Source organism: Stegodyphus dumicola, chromosome 1 (genome assembly GCF_044657685.1).
Source record: "Stegodyphus dumicola isolate Sdum_Otavi_A_Nest chromosome 1, ASM4465768v1".
In the NCBI taxonomy this organism is placed as follows: Eukaryota; Metazoa; Arthropoda; class Arachnida; order Araneae; family Eresidae; genus Stegodyphus; species Stegodyphus dumicola.
In genome coordinates this window covers 6,067,297-6,083,456 of record NC_140768.1, presented here as the reverse complement: position 1 = coordinate 6,083,456, position 16,160 = coordinate 6,067,297, and the positions used below count along the sequence as shown (strand labels likewise).

At 35.2% G+C, this 16,160-nt stretch overlaps 1 protein-coding gene across 1 annotated transcript; it reads right to left on the bottom strand.

Annotated features, from left to right (window-relative positions):
- Positions 1-631: 631 nt before the first annotated feature.
- LOC118197500 (uncharacterized) lies at positions 632-7,716 on the bottom strand. Its single transcript, XM_035369014.2, has 3 exons — positions 7,609-7,716; positions 4,063-4,400; positions 632-1,278 (listed from the first exon to the last, which is right to left on the bottom strand). Exons 2-3 carry the CDS (start codon positions 4,377-4,379, stop codon positions 645-647), a joined length of 951 nt encoding a protein of 316 aa, XP_035224905.1. The 5' UTR covers positions 4,380-4,400; positions 7,609-7,716; the 3' UTR covers positions 632-644.
- Positions 7,717-16,160: the final 8,444 nt, after the last annotated feature.

The following is a 16,160-nucleotide window of genomic DNA, read 5'->3' as shown; positions in this document are numbered from 1 at the left end:
CGCGCGTCTGCCTTTTTGGCCACTCTCTCTCAAAGCTGTTATTACGCTCGGCCGTACTCAGGCCCTTGCTAAGCTTCGTAGTCAAATAAGTTAGGGGACAACTCGATTTGAACTTTGATAGCTTCGGCTATATTTCTTTAGTTAATCTTAATTTTAGTTTAATTCTTAGTCTTTTAGTTCAAGCCCAAGTGGGGGCTTTGTTTGTACACTCCCAGGCGGAGTTTTGTTAAATCTTATTGGAATAATAAAGGGTTAGTTACCCTTCTATCTTGTTGTTTCTTGTCACCGAACTTAAGCGATTATTCGCTTATCAGTTCTTAGATTTTTGACTTCGAACATTAACTTAGAATTACAAAGTGAGGAACTCTACAGCTTTTAATATTAATATCAATACAAGTTTTTGGCGGCCTTTGGATTAGTTCGAATTAACGAGAGTCCGCTGTATTATCATTGGCTGTAGGAGAATCGTTTGCCCCTCACTTACAAAGAATGTTTTTATTATTCGTTTCGGAATTTTTTTTAATTTTTAAAATCCCAAGCTCCCTTTTGCGTATGAAATATTTTAACCAACTTTTATTTTAACAAATTATTAAATGCTAGCTTGAGCATATTTATAACAATAGTACAATAAGTTAAGATAAAATTTAATCAACACAATGAACATCTTCGTAACTTAACAGCCCTCTTTCTTTCTCTTCTTCATGAGAACATATCGTAGTATCTGAGAAGAGGATCTTCTGTGGAGAAATAATAAGACGAACTCCTTTATACGATGTGCCATTCATTTCTTCTATTGCTCGGTTAGCTTGAACTTCATTCTCGAATGTTACAAATCCGAACTTCTTTCGTCTGTTGATGTATAACCTTGTGACGATACCCACATTTTGAAAGAAATCCTGAAAGTCTTGGACTGTCAAATCACCTTGAAAGGATACGTGACAAGTCTGTTTCATTCGATCGCTACAGCTGTTCATGGAGTTCTTTCGATCCTTCATCGAAATATCCGTCCAGGAGATGTTTTTCTGCTTAGCGCATTTTACAAAGAGCTGCTTACCTTCAACGAAACACGCGTTCATCTTTTGTGAAGCACAGCGAGCACTTTCTGGTTTCTTGAAAGTGACAACGGCACTTTCTCGATCGTCATCCAGCCTGATTTTCCAGATGTCACCAAAACAACTGAAATGATGATGTAGAAACTGCTCCGATATACCGGCGGCTCGGACAGTAATAGACCTCGGTTCGAACTCTGCTTCTGGTACGTATTTTCGACCAGCACATCTATAAAAGGGGAAAAAGGTAACACTTTTAGCCACTAGTAAGGTTCATAGCGTAAGAAGCCGGTGATTTGTTTCTTTATCACAGTTTCGGAAATAATCAATCTACCGTGAACAAAATCAATCTACCACTGAACAAAACTCTCAATTTCCATTAATAAATGGCTATTAACAAAACAATCTTATTTATCTATGCTTATGTGTCGTGAAAATTGAATGATGCTTAAGGAATATGCTAACTTTCTTTAGCTTAGGTCAACATTCTGAATTCTTAGTTTAAAAAGAGTATTTTGAAATTAATAAGAAAACATCTGATGTGTACACCACATTATTTTCTAGTATGGAATATTAAATTAGATGCATTTCATTTAAATTTATTTTCTCGAATTTCATTAGAGATACATTTTTCATTAATTCGCGAGAATTCAAAAATATATAAAACCTCAAAATATCTATATCAAAAATTTAAAAACAAACACCAAATACAGTTAAAACAATTATTATTATTATTACAATTAGTTTCTATGCAAAACAAGCAATTTGGCCAGAGGGCAGATTTTTCGATGTTCAAAACTAAAAGTTTACTTTTGATGCCACTTGGCAAAATGACACTGGAGATTCAGAAACAGACTTAATTCACTATTTTGCTAAGTTTCAGATGTAAACAAATATGGCTGCTACTGTAAAAAATTAGCCTTAGCCAAACTTAAGCAACTTTTAAATTGTTAATAATTCTGCAATTAATTAAAACCTTAACCGGAACATAAGAACAACATAATTCGATCATTTTTAAAGCAAAAAGTGAACAATTTACCATTATATAAGAAAGGGGAAAAAATTGAGCTCACGGAGCCAAGTAACAGAGTGGGTGTATCTCTCTCTCTCTCTCTCTCTATATATATATATATATGTATGTATGTATAATCTTAAATCAATATTATTTAGTTGTAGGGTTTATATTTATTTTAACTAACATTTATTTTAAGTTTAAACTATCTTTCCTGTCAAGCCTTACTTTTCCCTGGAATTGCCAATGCCAGAGTATGTAAATTTTAGTAGAACGCGCAAGAATTAAAATTGCCAGCGGAAGTAATCTGAGTTAAATAGAAGGGAAACGAGTTCGAAAGAGTGCTTTCTTGCTTCACGAGCGTGGAGGTGGCTAGTTAGAAATTAAAGAACCACGCGTTTCAACCTGTGTGCTTGCCTCGGCTGATTGTTAAATCGTTCAACGTAATATTCAGAAGTTTGCTGAATTATAAGCGGTATTTTAGAACGCGGTTAGGTTAGTTACGTTTAGAGAGCCTCGTAGTTAGTCACTTGTTATTATTCTTTTTTTTTTTTTTTAGTTTCTTATTTTTATTTTACCGCCGGGTCGGCGTAGTTTGTGAGCGTCAAGAGCACACATTTGTAATTTCTAAAGTTGAATAAAAAGGGATTTAAACCCTTCTCAAGACTTTGTCTACTTTCCAGTTCTTAGCAGTCCTGTTGTTGCGTGCAGGTTGGAAGCGCGCAACATTACATAGTAAATAAATTATATATATGTATATTTATAATTTTGGCGTGGCCGGTTGCAACCAAAAAAGGAAACGCGCAGCTACGTGTTATAGCAGTCATATACACAAAATTTCAACGTTCTGTGGCTACTCTGTGTACTGCTACTATTTTTTTTTTTTTTTTTTTTTTTTTTTTTTTTTTTTTTTTTTTTTTGCAAAAGGGTATATATGTTTCGTTTCAGTTCTTTATTTGTTTCATATGCTTTCATTTCAGAAAAATGACATTTTCCTTTTGTTCCCCTCAAATTGTCCTCGTGCAATCATTTATTAACTATTTTTCTATATACTAATGAACTTCCTTAGCGAACAATGAATCGGAAGAGTCATTACATATCTCATTCTTAAGCGAACAAAATAACGTTTTGTATCTCTCGCTCCTTACTGCAATCGATTTTTGGAAACCTTAAGCTTTTCTTTTCGTACTGTATTCGGAGAGCCAACTGCTTAGAACAGTTTTCACCACTGGGGGGGGGAGAAGGGGGAAAATGCAGACTTTTCATCTTTTCAACCTATGAACTATCAGCATCGAAACTTTATTACCACGATTATTACGGTATAATTGTTTTTCTTTACGTAATAAACCTAGTGGTCCGCGGAAATTTATTGCTACTGGAAAACGAAAGAAAAGTTCTTTTATAAGTGATGATGGTTTTACACACCTTGACCTTGAACCAACCGCCTTAGTACCACAGGGCAAAAAAATCTCGTGAAACGTTTACGTAATTTGATTATTATTACCAATTAGGTTATTCCAATACGGCAAAGCACTCGAAGGCTATCTGCCGTAAGATGAGGGATCAAGCAATACATTTAACTTCTGCACCTAAGACACCCTTTGAGCTGCTTCCGTATTAGGCGGGAGGGTCAGGTGATGTCACAGCATGCCCCAAAAGAAGAGGATCCGACGGATACCTGGGGCTCTATTCCACGAATACATCTTTAAAAGAACTTTAACTCTTTTCGTACAACTCTTGTTTTCCAGCAGAAACTGCACTTTGAAGAATAAGCAATGTTGTGCACTGTGTATAATTTGGCAAAGTATCTTCTATTGTAAGCAACTATCAAACTCTATTACTTAAGATTAGATTAGATTAGTATTAATAAGGTAATGTCATTCTATAAACTGTAGTCAAGACTACATGGAACTAGAAATAGTTTATCATTAGGCACTCATTGGCGTTAACTATGTTTAATAACCTGCATTTATAATAATACAATCTCCGTTTTTACTTAACCTTTTAAGCTCCGCTTGCAAACTCTGGCTGTTGCGCTTGCAGGGTTTCTTAAAATCTTTCGTCTTTTTGCCAAACGTGTCCTTCTTTGACAGTGTACCACTTGCCATCAAGATCTCCGCTGCCGCCTTTTTCAGGTCATGCTGAGAATAACCTGTGGAATCATTTAGTCTTGTAGTAGGATTTTCTTTAAAACTTGTTTGTCTCTTCAGAAGCCGTGCTTTCAGTTTCCTTAAGATTTCGTACTTTGATTTCAGTTGTTCCTCCTCTTTCGTCAGTTCTTTTGGATATTCGGGTAACCAATTTTTCATTTTGGACATGTTCTTAGTTTCTCACTAAAACTGAAAGCCAAGAAAAGAAATACGTAACAGAAGAATCAATAATAATAATAATACACTTCAGTGACTTGAAGAGAATTAAGTGAAATGCAATAAAATAGGTTTAATAATAAGTGTTCTCCGTTTGAAACCGATAAGCATTCCTTAGATTCCATTCCATGTAGGTTTTAGTTCATCCCAAAATCGGCCTTCAGAATGCTGCATCATCCGCCATTTGGGTTTTAAAAAAATTATTGAAAAATGACATTTATAAACGGAAAAAAACACTGTTATTGAAAAAAAAAATGTTTCTATTGTAGGTCAGCCATAAATCCATTCTTATGACTAATTAATTATATATCACCAAACGAAGGTTTACTATCTTGAGGAAAAAATGACGTTTACTAATCTTCCATATTAGCAAATGATTGACCATAATGTAAGAAAAGCGTAACCAGATCTGAGCTTGCAAGACTGGCGTATGTTGAAAGGGATTCAAGGAAAATTCAAAGAGGGCTAATTTTTTGTTACTCAGTTAATTAAATCTGCGTCACAGACAATATGATTCAAATCCAAACCAATACAGAATTTTAATTGTGGCTTTTTCATTCTGGCCCTCTAATTGTGGCTCGCGTGTGACATACAGCTCCTTGGCATCTTAAATGGGATTCTGTCGCAGTAAACAGTATAATTGTATTTTGAAACATAAATCCTGCAACGGCAAACTTGTTCAACAACCAATAATTTAATTTCTTAAATTACTTTATGCGTGTAAGAATTTAATCAACTTCAAATGGGCCACTGTGTTACCAATCTTCAGAACAACAAACAATATTGCAAATTATTCTTTATCTGCGAAGTGCAGATGTTACTGTAAGAGGGAAAGGGTGTCATCGGGACAGGAGAGTGAAAAAAAAAAAATATGTAGCTTATTTTAAACTACGATACACTCTAAATTTTTCTCTCATGTCTATTTCATTTCAGGCAGCTTCTCCGCACAGAGTTTTGTATACATAATCATCCTACTTCTCAATAGCTCGATCCGATCTGGAAAAACTATTTTATTCCTTATAGGGCACTGTTTTCATTATGTCATCAAATGGGTTGAACAACTGTTAAAATCTGTCATGGAAAAAAGTGCTGTCCATTTAGGAGGATTTTTAATCCGGGGGAAAACAACTGAAGGTCTGCTGGATTCATGTATGGACTGTTATGACACCAAGCTGGCGGTGGTTTTGGCGACGAATTTCTCTCCATATTTGGCGAGAAATCGCCATGGCCGTCATTTACAATATTTTAGTCCGGTTCCAATATAACTAATTTGTACTCTAACTGAATAACTGCATTTGATCCCTATGTGTAACTGTAACCGTACCCACCCTTGTATGTGACTTCAACCGCATATGCTTTCTAAAAATTTCGAGGAATGGAAAGTACACCAAATTCCTTGGTGGCCGGGGAACTATATAAGACCGGAGAGAGCATCAGTCCTCATTTTTTAGTTGAGCGTTGACTTCGGAGTATTGAAAGAGCTCTGTGCGAGCTTCGCTGTTTAGATGCGCTTTGCACAGCGTTGTGTTTAACTTTCTTAATAGTTTGAAATGGCCAATTATTGATTGTGCTCTGTCTTACTGAGAAGTATTATAAGAGTACTTTTGTGGAAAGTTCCAAAACTGTTAGGTATTTCTTCTGGATAAGTAATTTTTATCAAGCTATCACCGATTCCGTGTGCATTCAACCCATTACGAACCCGTACGCACGTAACAATACTTTATGGCAGGCGATGTAAAATTTTTCATTAGTACTACAAAATATGTGCGCGTCTGTCTGTCTGTAACATCATCTCCGCCAGAACGGCGGGGAGTTGAGTTTCGAGTGAAGTACCTCCCGGATTTCAAAAATTTGTGGGAAGCCATTTCCACCATTCTGATCTTTGCGCAACTTTAATTAGGTGAGGTATCAATTAAAAACTTTGAAAACGTTAATTTTCGCACTCCATCACTTTATATAAGTATCTTCCATTTGTTTAATTAAAAACTATAAATTTTTCTCAAATTCTTTTTGATTCAGAAGATGTTTTTAATATTCCCTTTATTAAAAAATTGAAATCGCCATGTTCAACTAAATAACCAATAAACTAATCGATTGTGTAGAAATCAAGATCGATAAGGGCCATTTCTCACTGTCTTTTCAATAGATACCATACTGCACATAGTATCAGGATAAAGAAAACTGTATTTGGTGGATTAAACTTTCAATTTATCCACTTCGCATAATCTTTCCTACACCCAAAGTAAACTCAGCAATTACGCATCAGAGCTTCCATCGTGGCCCAGTTTGGCGATTTTTTACAAAAGAAAAGAATGACTGTATGAAAATGGCGATGTGGCTTGCTAAAATGAATGAATTATGGTTATCTAAAGGAATGTAATGCGAATGATCGCCACAATTTGGAGCATTTTGAAAGCTTGGCAATTACTAAGGTGGCTGCACTAATAAGTAAATACTGTAAGTTGTACTCTTTTTTGCCACTTTTTCTTACATGTCCTCAATCACAGTTTATGGTTAGGCACATCCTGTAGACAGACTGAAAAATACGCTTCTGATTCATGGCGGACTCGGCCGAATACCCACTACAATGGCAAAATATGGAATAAAAGTTATTTGACGGGCGCAAATTAACGATTTTGGCGGCATTTTTTAAAAAAAAGATCGGCAAACTGTCTATATTTGTTGTAAGTCGGCAAACATGTTCAACATGTCAGAAGAAAACAAACTTAAGCAACTTAAAATGCAAATTAAATTTCTTAAATGTATGTGGTACATTAAAAAATAAAACATTGGTTGTTTGCGATTGAGACTTCAATTTAGCTAAATTTGGGTAACGTTGTATCTGTTCTGGGTAACGTAAACAGGCTAACCGCATTTAGTGCTTCGGCTCAGAGTTAAGACTAGCTCCTAGTTAACAGAAAAGAACCTATTAAAACTGTGATTTCTTTCATTCTCAAACTTATTTATTCATTAATGAATAACATATCCAATATTTTGTAACTCGTTTTTTTTTTTCACTTATGTATACTTCGCTTCATTTTTCCGTGAGATGTTAGCCAAAAAATATTTTGCAGCTAAAAGAATTTCAGCACAATGAAAAGAACGGTGTTATATCCGATAATTTATGTTTAATTTAAACGAATTTCATTAATCTAAAGTTTAAATTATTATAAAAACTTACCTGATCTTTTCAAAAGAATATAAGAAACAAGTATTCTTATGAAGTATTTTATTGTTCACTATCAATCCTAGAAAATTACAAATAATTTTATTTCATTTTAAACATCGCGTCAGTCGCGAATCTTGACTTTTAATGTTGCCATTTTTGTAAAGTAAATAGTTCTTCTTTTGATAAAAGAATTGTTTTATATATGACATTAATATAAAATAATATTTCTAAAGACAAAATTGCAGATGATTTTACGCAGATTGTTTTAGAAATCCTAGCAGATAATAAAAAACGAGAATAATTTAATTTTTAAAAACTTTTTTTTTTTACTTAACTGCCAGACCATCTTCCAAACTTCAATTCAGTGTCAATGTTGCCAACGGAATAATTCAGTTAGTTTCTTTGATCGTAGAAAATTATGTTGTAATAATGTTATTAAAGAATAAAAACTACTAATTTCTAATTACAAATAAAGATTGCTTCCATCTCTTGAATAGTTTCTCACTGTTCAGAACTGCTCATTAATCACTTACGTATGTAAGTCAGTTATTAATGATGTAATGTAAGATTGAAAAAGATGCAAATATAGCAAGATTAGAATTCGTGAGATGACAGTTTAATTGCCATTGAGTCAATTAAGACGTAATTTCACGATTTATAACTATAGTCACACTTTAATTTCAACTACGATATAATTATAACCGCAGTTCTAATTATATTGTAAATGTATTAAACGTAATTAGAATGTAATTATAAATAAATGTAGCATAGCTTGGTAAGTTTTGTCATTGCGCCAAACATAAGATGTTATTTTAACTTGCACGCGCCTTCGCGCATAGCGAGTTCTCAGAAATGTCCTTCTGCGAGGTACAAGTCTTTAATTCACCTTTGAAGTTTAAGTACCTGCATTGGTTAAAAAGGTTTTTAAAAACAGTTTTTATTTATTTATCACCACTGAGCAGGCTTCCGACTTAAGGTGTATACTAAACAGACTACTGCCTGCTCAGCCGGAGATCAAGTAGTATCCAGCAGTCGCCACCACCAGGGTAGGGCTGTACTTTTTTTTAACAAAATCAGAGTACACTATATAGTAGCAGTATTTCATCAGAAAGACAACTTGCATTTATATGTTACATATAATTTAGAGTTATAATTTGGTACTTAGTACAGTGAAAACAAAGTTGCTGATTAAATTTTACAAATACTTAATATAATAAACAAAACAAAAAAATAAGTAAAAACGAAAATCTGTTTTCAGTTACATCCAAAGGGGCGTTTTCTTAACATTTTGTGTGTTACCTTTATTTTTTAAATGTCATGTTCTTCGCACTTAAAACCATAAAACTCAGTTCGAGAACAATATTGCAAAATAATTTTAAATTGAGCCTATCTTTAGAATTTTCGATACACAGTCTCACGCGCTGGAGATAAAAATATTTTTTCTGTACGACGTTACCATTGCTCGCTTTGAAATAAATCCTCGAGGTTGTTAATAAAAAATCCGTTGAAGTTTTACAAAATATAAAATCGATAATAAAACAAATTTCAAATGTGGACTTCCAAATGCCCATATTCGCGGTAGGATTACGTCATTCAAAACTGGATGGCTCTAGGTACCATCGTTTTATCACAATGCGAGAAAAATACATATATTTATGCAGATTCTTCATTATTGAATTTCTTCAAATATAATACAGGGCGATAATATTTGGTGCCAACAGTTTGGAAAGTAAAACGGACATTCAGAGTGATTCGACGAAAAATCGCAAAACGAAAACAATAGTGCCTCGGGGGAAAAATAGTCTATAGTCTACATTATGACTGCTACAGCATTTAAATTTTGCTCAGCGGCAGCCGAGTAATAAGGTTAGGTTAGGTTATTTAATTACGGCAAAGCCTCGAGAGCTATCTGCCTAAAGGGAGGGATGCCTTCGTGGAGGACTTTCAAAGGGAAACTGGCTCGTATACACGTTACACATAGGGAAAACCACGAAAACACCCATGCAGCCAGCGCGTTCGGGGGATTCGAACCTCGGACCGAACTACCATTGTTCAGAGACTGTTCGCTCGGCCGCTGGTAGGCGCCGAGTAATAAGGCTTACTTGTTGAAATGCGATAGTTAGATTCGGTTCAAATCTCGGCGAACAATCTGAATGCTTGGATATTTTAGTTGTTTTCTCATTGTGTAATATGTTTACGAATACGTTACGCTTAGCAAATCTTCCACAAAGAGATCGCTTCCCTTAGATGTCTTACGCTTGGGAAGCGATGAAACTGGACATTCTTCAATACAAAACTTTTTTTTTTTTTTTTTTTTTTTTTGTCCAAAGGGGCAATTTGGCCCTTAATTTCGTTTCAGCATTTTGCGTTGCTTCACTACAAATGTGGGCACACTTGTCAAATTGTTGCCGCCAAATATTATTTCCCTGTGTTATATTTAAAGAAATTAAATAATGAGGAATCTCCATAAATATATGCATGTTTCTCTCATTGTGATAAAACAACGATACCTAGAGCCATCTAATTTTGAATAACTTAAGTTTCCACCCGAAATATGGACATTAACTGTTTATTATATTGTTTTTGTTACGTTGTTTTATTGATTTTGCCTTGGTTTTTTTTTTTTTTTTTTTTTTTTTTTTTTTTTTCCCCAGTTCTGATGTATGTCTGCCATGTAGGCGCTTAAGTACATTTTTTGATTTTATTATTATATCACAATTATTTAATTAATTTCGTAACGTACTGTGCGACATATATAGTGAATCTTCTATCGAACGTTTTCGAAGTTAAATTTCTTTTAACTGGAAGCATTATTTATACAAATGATTACCAAAATGCTAGATCCTGGAAGTTGTAAATCTTTCACGTCTTGACGCCGTAAACCATTATAAACGATTCACGCAGAAGTGAACCGGTAAAACTCCAAACTCAGAATGCTGTTTTCACCTTCACTGCGGTATTTCATCCTTATGTTCTCAATCAGGTACAAGGAGAGTGTTCTGTCTGGGGAGTTTGTAACTGATCCGGGAAGAAGAGTATTATTATTCGTTTAACTCGAAGCCTCATTTACTACAAGAATCACCTCTTCAACTCTCTCGGCATAAATAATATTTCATTTTGAACGCATCTCTAGAACAGAAATTTGCCAAATGGTTGCGTAGGAGGATGAACTGACCTCTGGTTACTTGCGTGAACCAGCCCTTGGGTCAAGCAGGTGAAGGATTTGCCGTCTCACACCACACCGGCCTCGAAGCAGCTTAGTTTATTGGCCTTGTAATATGAAGAAGTTTGCTTTTGAATTTTTCTCCTCTTCATCTTTTTCTTTCTTCTGCACAACCTTTTAACCTTTATTATGACTTTTTTTCCTTTCACTTTCTTCTGTAATATCCGTAGGATATCTTCCTTTTATAAAACTCGGTGCAGTTTGAAAGGGATTCTGTGAGCATCAGGTATTGAATTTTTGCGGTATGAATAGACATGGAATCCCTCCAGGGCTTAATTTCGAAGATGAAAAGTGCCGGAGCCTTATGGAAGACTGTCAGCAACAAGAATAAATAAATAAATAAAATGACTAATGAGCTCATTAATAATTCAAAAATTAATAGTTAATTATCATTAAATTAATTAATAGCTATTTAATTCATGTTTATAAATTGTTATTTAATCAATAATTATTAGATAAGTAATTATAATTTAATTGATAATTATTATATAATTAATTATTTATAATTTAATTGATAATTATTTGATAATTATTATTTATTGAAATAATTAAATAATTAAAACTGAATAAAATGTAAAGAGATAAATTGAAATTTAATACGCGATTTTTAATATAATTTTATTATTAAAATAAAAATTTCGAGATAAAATTTCTACTGTAATTGTTATTCAATTACATAAACGAAGTGCCGCAGTCTTCTTATTCAGGGTTCCGGTGCCTTCTAGAAATTATGATTTATTACAAAAATTAAGAAGCACCAGAGCCGAAATACGGTGCGCTCCGGCCCAATTTAAGCTCTGATCGTAAGGGGGGAGTTCTTTTATCATCACAAAAATTAAATATACTTAAAAGTACAGCTGATGAAAATTCCGGAGCAGAACAGAATGAGGGTATGAGTGGGTGGAAACAAAAAGTGAGGGGAATCTTGGTGAGAGAGAACGTTCTCTTTGACCGCGGCTCTCTATTGATATAATTATAGCCATCAAACAGATGTATGTCAACGGTAAAATGAGTCCTGAATTTGACTCCTAAGGATGAATGTAAAGTTGCTGGTTACGCTTCTCCCCCCCCATTAGTGGGTACTGTGGGAAGACGATGTATAGGACGTGTTTGAGCAGTTTATCTTAGTATTTCACTCATTGTACTCGCTGTCACTTAACGCACTTATTGTACTCGCTGTCACTTAACGCACGTATTGTACTCGCTGTCACTTAACGCACATTTAAGAACACAAATTTTCCTTCCTGCGAGAATAACTAACTGTAAGTATCGATAACCGTAAATTAGATACAATGGCATGACGAGAAATTTACGCGTTCCTAAACAAACTCCCCCAAATTTATTGCTTTTCTTAGAGGGAAAGGTTTCCGCATGTGAGTGAGGGGACTTTACTTGAACGTCTCATGTTCTCATGAGTTCGTATTTCTAGGGAAATAGAGTATTGCAAGGTCTGCTTATTGTTAAACTAAAACGTTAAAAATTCTAATTTTTTTTCCCCTTTAAATTGTGGTTCAGTTTTATAAAAAGAATACCGGAGCTTATGTCATTTAGGGCTCCGGTGCGCTCCGGCTAAAATTGTAATTTATATTAAAAATTGAGAAGCACCGGAGCCTGGCTCCGGTGGGCTCCGGCGCAGTTTAAGCACTGAATCCCCCCCCCCATTAGATTCTTTCATTATTCTGAAGAACAACTAAATTATATCTGAAATACAGACTTAGTACCTGTTAAAATTGTCTTAAAGCTCGAATTTTGAAGTTCGTAAGAGTATACTTAATCAAAACCGACAACATATCAGTAGCCGAGTGCATAAAGCCGCTGAGCACAGATAGTTCGACACGATTCAAATACCAGCAAGCAGGGTAGCTGGATAATGATTTCAATATTTCATCGGTCAGAAGTATAATGGACATGAAGTGGTTTACCCGTTATTTTCGAAAAGCTTGAAATCTCTGTTAAAATTTAAAATTAATTTTACTTTCGTCCTTCAACAACAGTGGATTTGAAGTTACCATTTTTTTTTTTTTTTTATAGATAGATGCCACTAAAGAGCTACAGTTTTACGCTCATGTCCATAAATTAAGGATAATGCAAAATCAGGCAAAGGAAGAGTTGTAAAGCTTATTTATTAAACAAAAGGTAAAGAGCAAAAAAAGATGCTATATGTTTGATATTATTAAAGAAATTAGCGATTTTTTCTCCCTGGAGCAAATTACAAAAAAAACCTATTTACATAAAACCAATATTACAGGGTTGATATGATTGTTAATACATTGTATGTCTCCCAGACGATGCAATACAGTCCGTACAACGCCTGGTCATGTTGAGTATCAAATTATCGATCTGATCTTGGGGGATATTACACCACTCTAAAACCAATGCTCTCCGAAGTTCCGGTAGACATGTAGGAGGAGGTTGACGGGCTGCAACTCGTCGGCCAAGCATATCCCACACGTGCTCTACTGGATTCAAGTCCGGTGAGAATGCTGGCCAGTCCATACGGGTGATATCCTCCGATTGAAGGCATTCGCTTACGATGTTTGCACGGTGAGGGCGAGCGTTGTCATCTATAAACACAAATTGTGCGTCCATGGCGCCCAGAAACAAACGTACATGTTGTTCCACAATGACGTCCCGATAGATTTGGCTTGTCATGGTTCCAATTTGAACATGCAGGTCAGTTCTGGAACCCAGAATAATTCCTCCCCAAACGAGCACTCCTGCACCACCGTAACGGTGTCGTCAATGGTGTTTTCTTGGTGGTAACGGGTACCTGGAGCTCTCCATATGAAAATCCGGCGAGAATTAGACTGCTAAACCTGGACTCGTCGGAAATCATCACACAAGCCCACTGTTGCGGTGTCCACAATGCATGCTCTCTACTCCAGACTAACCGCAGGCGACAGTGAGTTGCAGTAAGTAGAACGCATCTGGCAGGTCTACGAGCATATAGACCAATCTGCCCTAAGCGTCTGTACGCGGTCTGCCTTGAAATTGTCGTACCAGTGGCTGAAGAGAGCTGACGAGACAGGTCTGAGGCTGTGCTCCGCCTGTTTCTTTTGGCAATAACTGCCAAATACCGGTCCTCATTCGGCGTTGTAACTAAGGGGCGACCTGTGCTGTAACGTCTACTCACATTACCATCATCTTGGAATCGTTCCCAAAGCCTGCAGATGACACTCTGGGCAATTCCAAGTTCGTCTGATACTTCCAGTTGGGTACGCCCACATTCCAGACGGCCGATAATTCTACACGTAAAAAATCATCCAAATGCGTCCTCTGTGTCATAACTGTTCGGTTATTGCACTGAAATGCTTATAAAGCGCCTGCGAACAATTTTACTTCTTTGCCTGTATTCCTTATATATCACTCTCTTACATTCTCGTCATTGTGACGTACCATCGGTGTCATCTGGTTACTTCCTGAAATTTGCATATGATTCTTGAAGATGTGTGTAGTGATTTTACAGGTGATATATTTATTTTAGAGTTCGATTTCCGCGTGACTCCGAATTATCCTTAATTTATGAACATGAGTGTATTTTACACTATTGCTTATTTTCCTGCAGTAGTGATAATTTAACTCTGAGGAAAAAATTTGCCAATATTCTAGACTTATTCAAGAGCTATGAGTTTGAAGTTTACCATTAGATAAGTTGGAACTCTACAAAAATAATGTCGCGTGCATACGGGTTCGTAACAGATTGAATGCACAAGTCGGATAATAAAATTTATTCGGATCACAAGAAATACAACAAAACGTTGTATTAATCCTCAAAGATATTCTACAATATCTCAATATCACGCAATATAAATTATAGTTATATTATAAACTACTAAAATGTTAAATAGAACGCAATCCAAAGCGCAGAGAAAGCTAATCCGATCTCAAAATTACAGCAGCTAAGTAAGCAACAACTGAACTGAGATGTTCTCTCTCTGGCTTTTATAGCTTTTTAAATCGACCGCACGAGAGAGTTCTAGCTATTTCTGGAAAGCAAAAAAGAGTAGAATTACGGTTACAGTTAACACTGTAGTCAATTACATTTATTCAAATTAAATGTCAATTACGGAGATACACTTTTATTCAATGTTCAATGCACGTGCACTTGTATTTTTACTTTTCCGGCGTCGCTTTCTTTTAAAATTTGTCACGCACGAGGAAATAAAACAATTTTAATTACACTTCTACTAAAATAATAGCCAATTTAATACAAAATCCGTAACAATACGTTTTTCAGATCAAAATATGTTGTTAAGCTACGCCTGATTTTTTATCACATATTGATAATCTCAGCTACTTTGCAAGTGTAGCACCCTGGATTAGAAGTACACTGCAGTGTACTTCTAATCCAGGCTGGTTACCTGCAGATTTTCAACGCATAGGTTATCGGTAACAACTGTTCTTCTGCTTAATTTATTTTAAGCATTTATATAGATTTATGGCATTGCTTGATTTCATGTGAATACCATTTTGTCGGTCAGTGGTGGCGAACGCTTTAATGGTCACCAGTGTCTTTCCGTTTCATTTCTCTGTTTCTAATGGTTACGGTTTGATAAGCACTAATGTTTAAACCGTAAGTTATAGACGACTAATACATTTGAAGCCTTACTTTATTACGGTATATTCAAAAAAGAATAAGAACAACTTTATTACGTACAATTGATGCAGGTACTCTTTACATGTACTTAATCAGGATGCAGGTTTACTTAACTTAGGATTTACTGACGCAGAGCCTCTTTAGGTTCCCTTTCTACAAAATATATCGCTAAGGGTAAAATACACTTTTTCAGTGTTTTTGCTTTCGTAACAAATCTCAACGGATTTACTAAGAAGAAATTTACTACTTCTTTGTTACATAAAATGTGTTTCCATGATTTACTGCTTTAGTAAAAGACTATTTTCATTATAAATGACTCCAACTTATGTGCCTTTACCGAAAGTTTCAGTTGGAATAAATATGGCCGTGTGTTGAAAACACTTAAATAACCCTCAGAGTTTTTAATTCATATATAGACATCGCTTCATCTGATAAGACATTTCACGGGAGCACTTTGAAGTGATTTTGAGTTCTTTTGTTCGGCCTAAGCTTTAGGAGACTCCACCCGGTCTTAAATATATTACTACTGCAAAAATGTAGTTTGAGAAAGCTTCCAAAAGAAAACATTAAGTGAAAGATTTATATATCGTATGAAGGAAAACCACTACCGTATGAAACGTAAAAGAATAGGTTCGGCGGGGGGGGGACAAAAGAAAGCGTTTAATATACGTAACAATAAAACTGAAAAAAAAAAGAAAAAAAAAAAAATCGTATGGGATGCGAAAGTTTGTTATGCACAGTTTC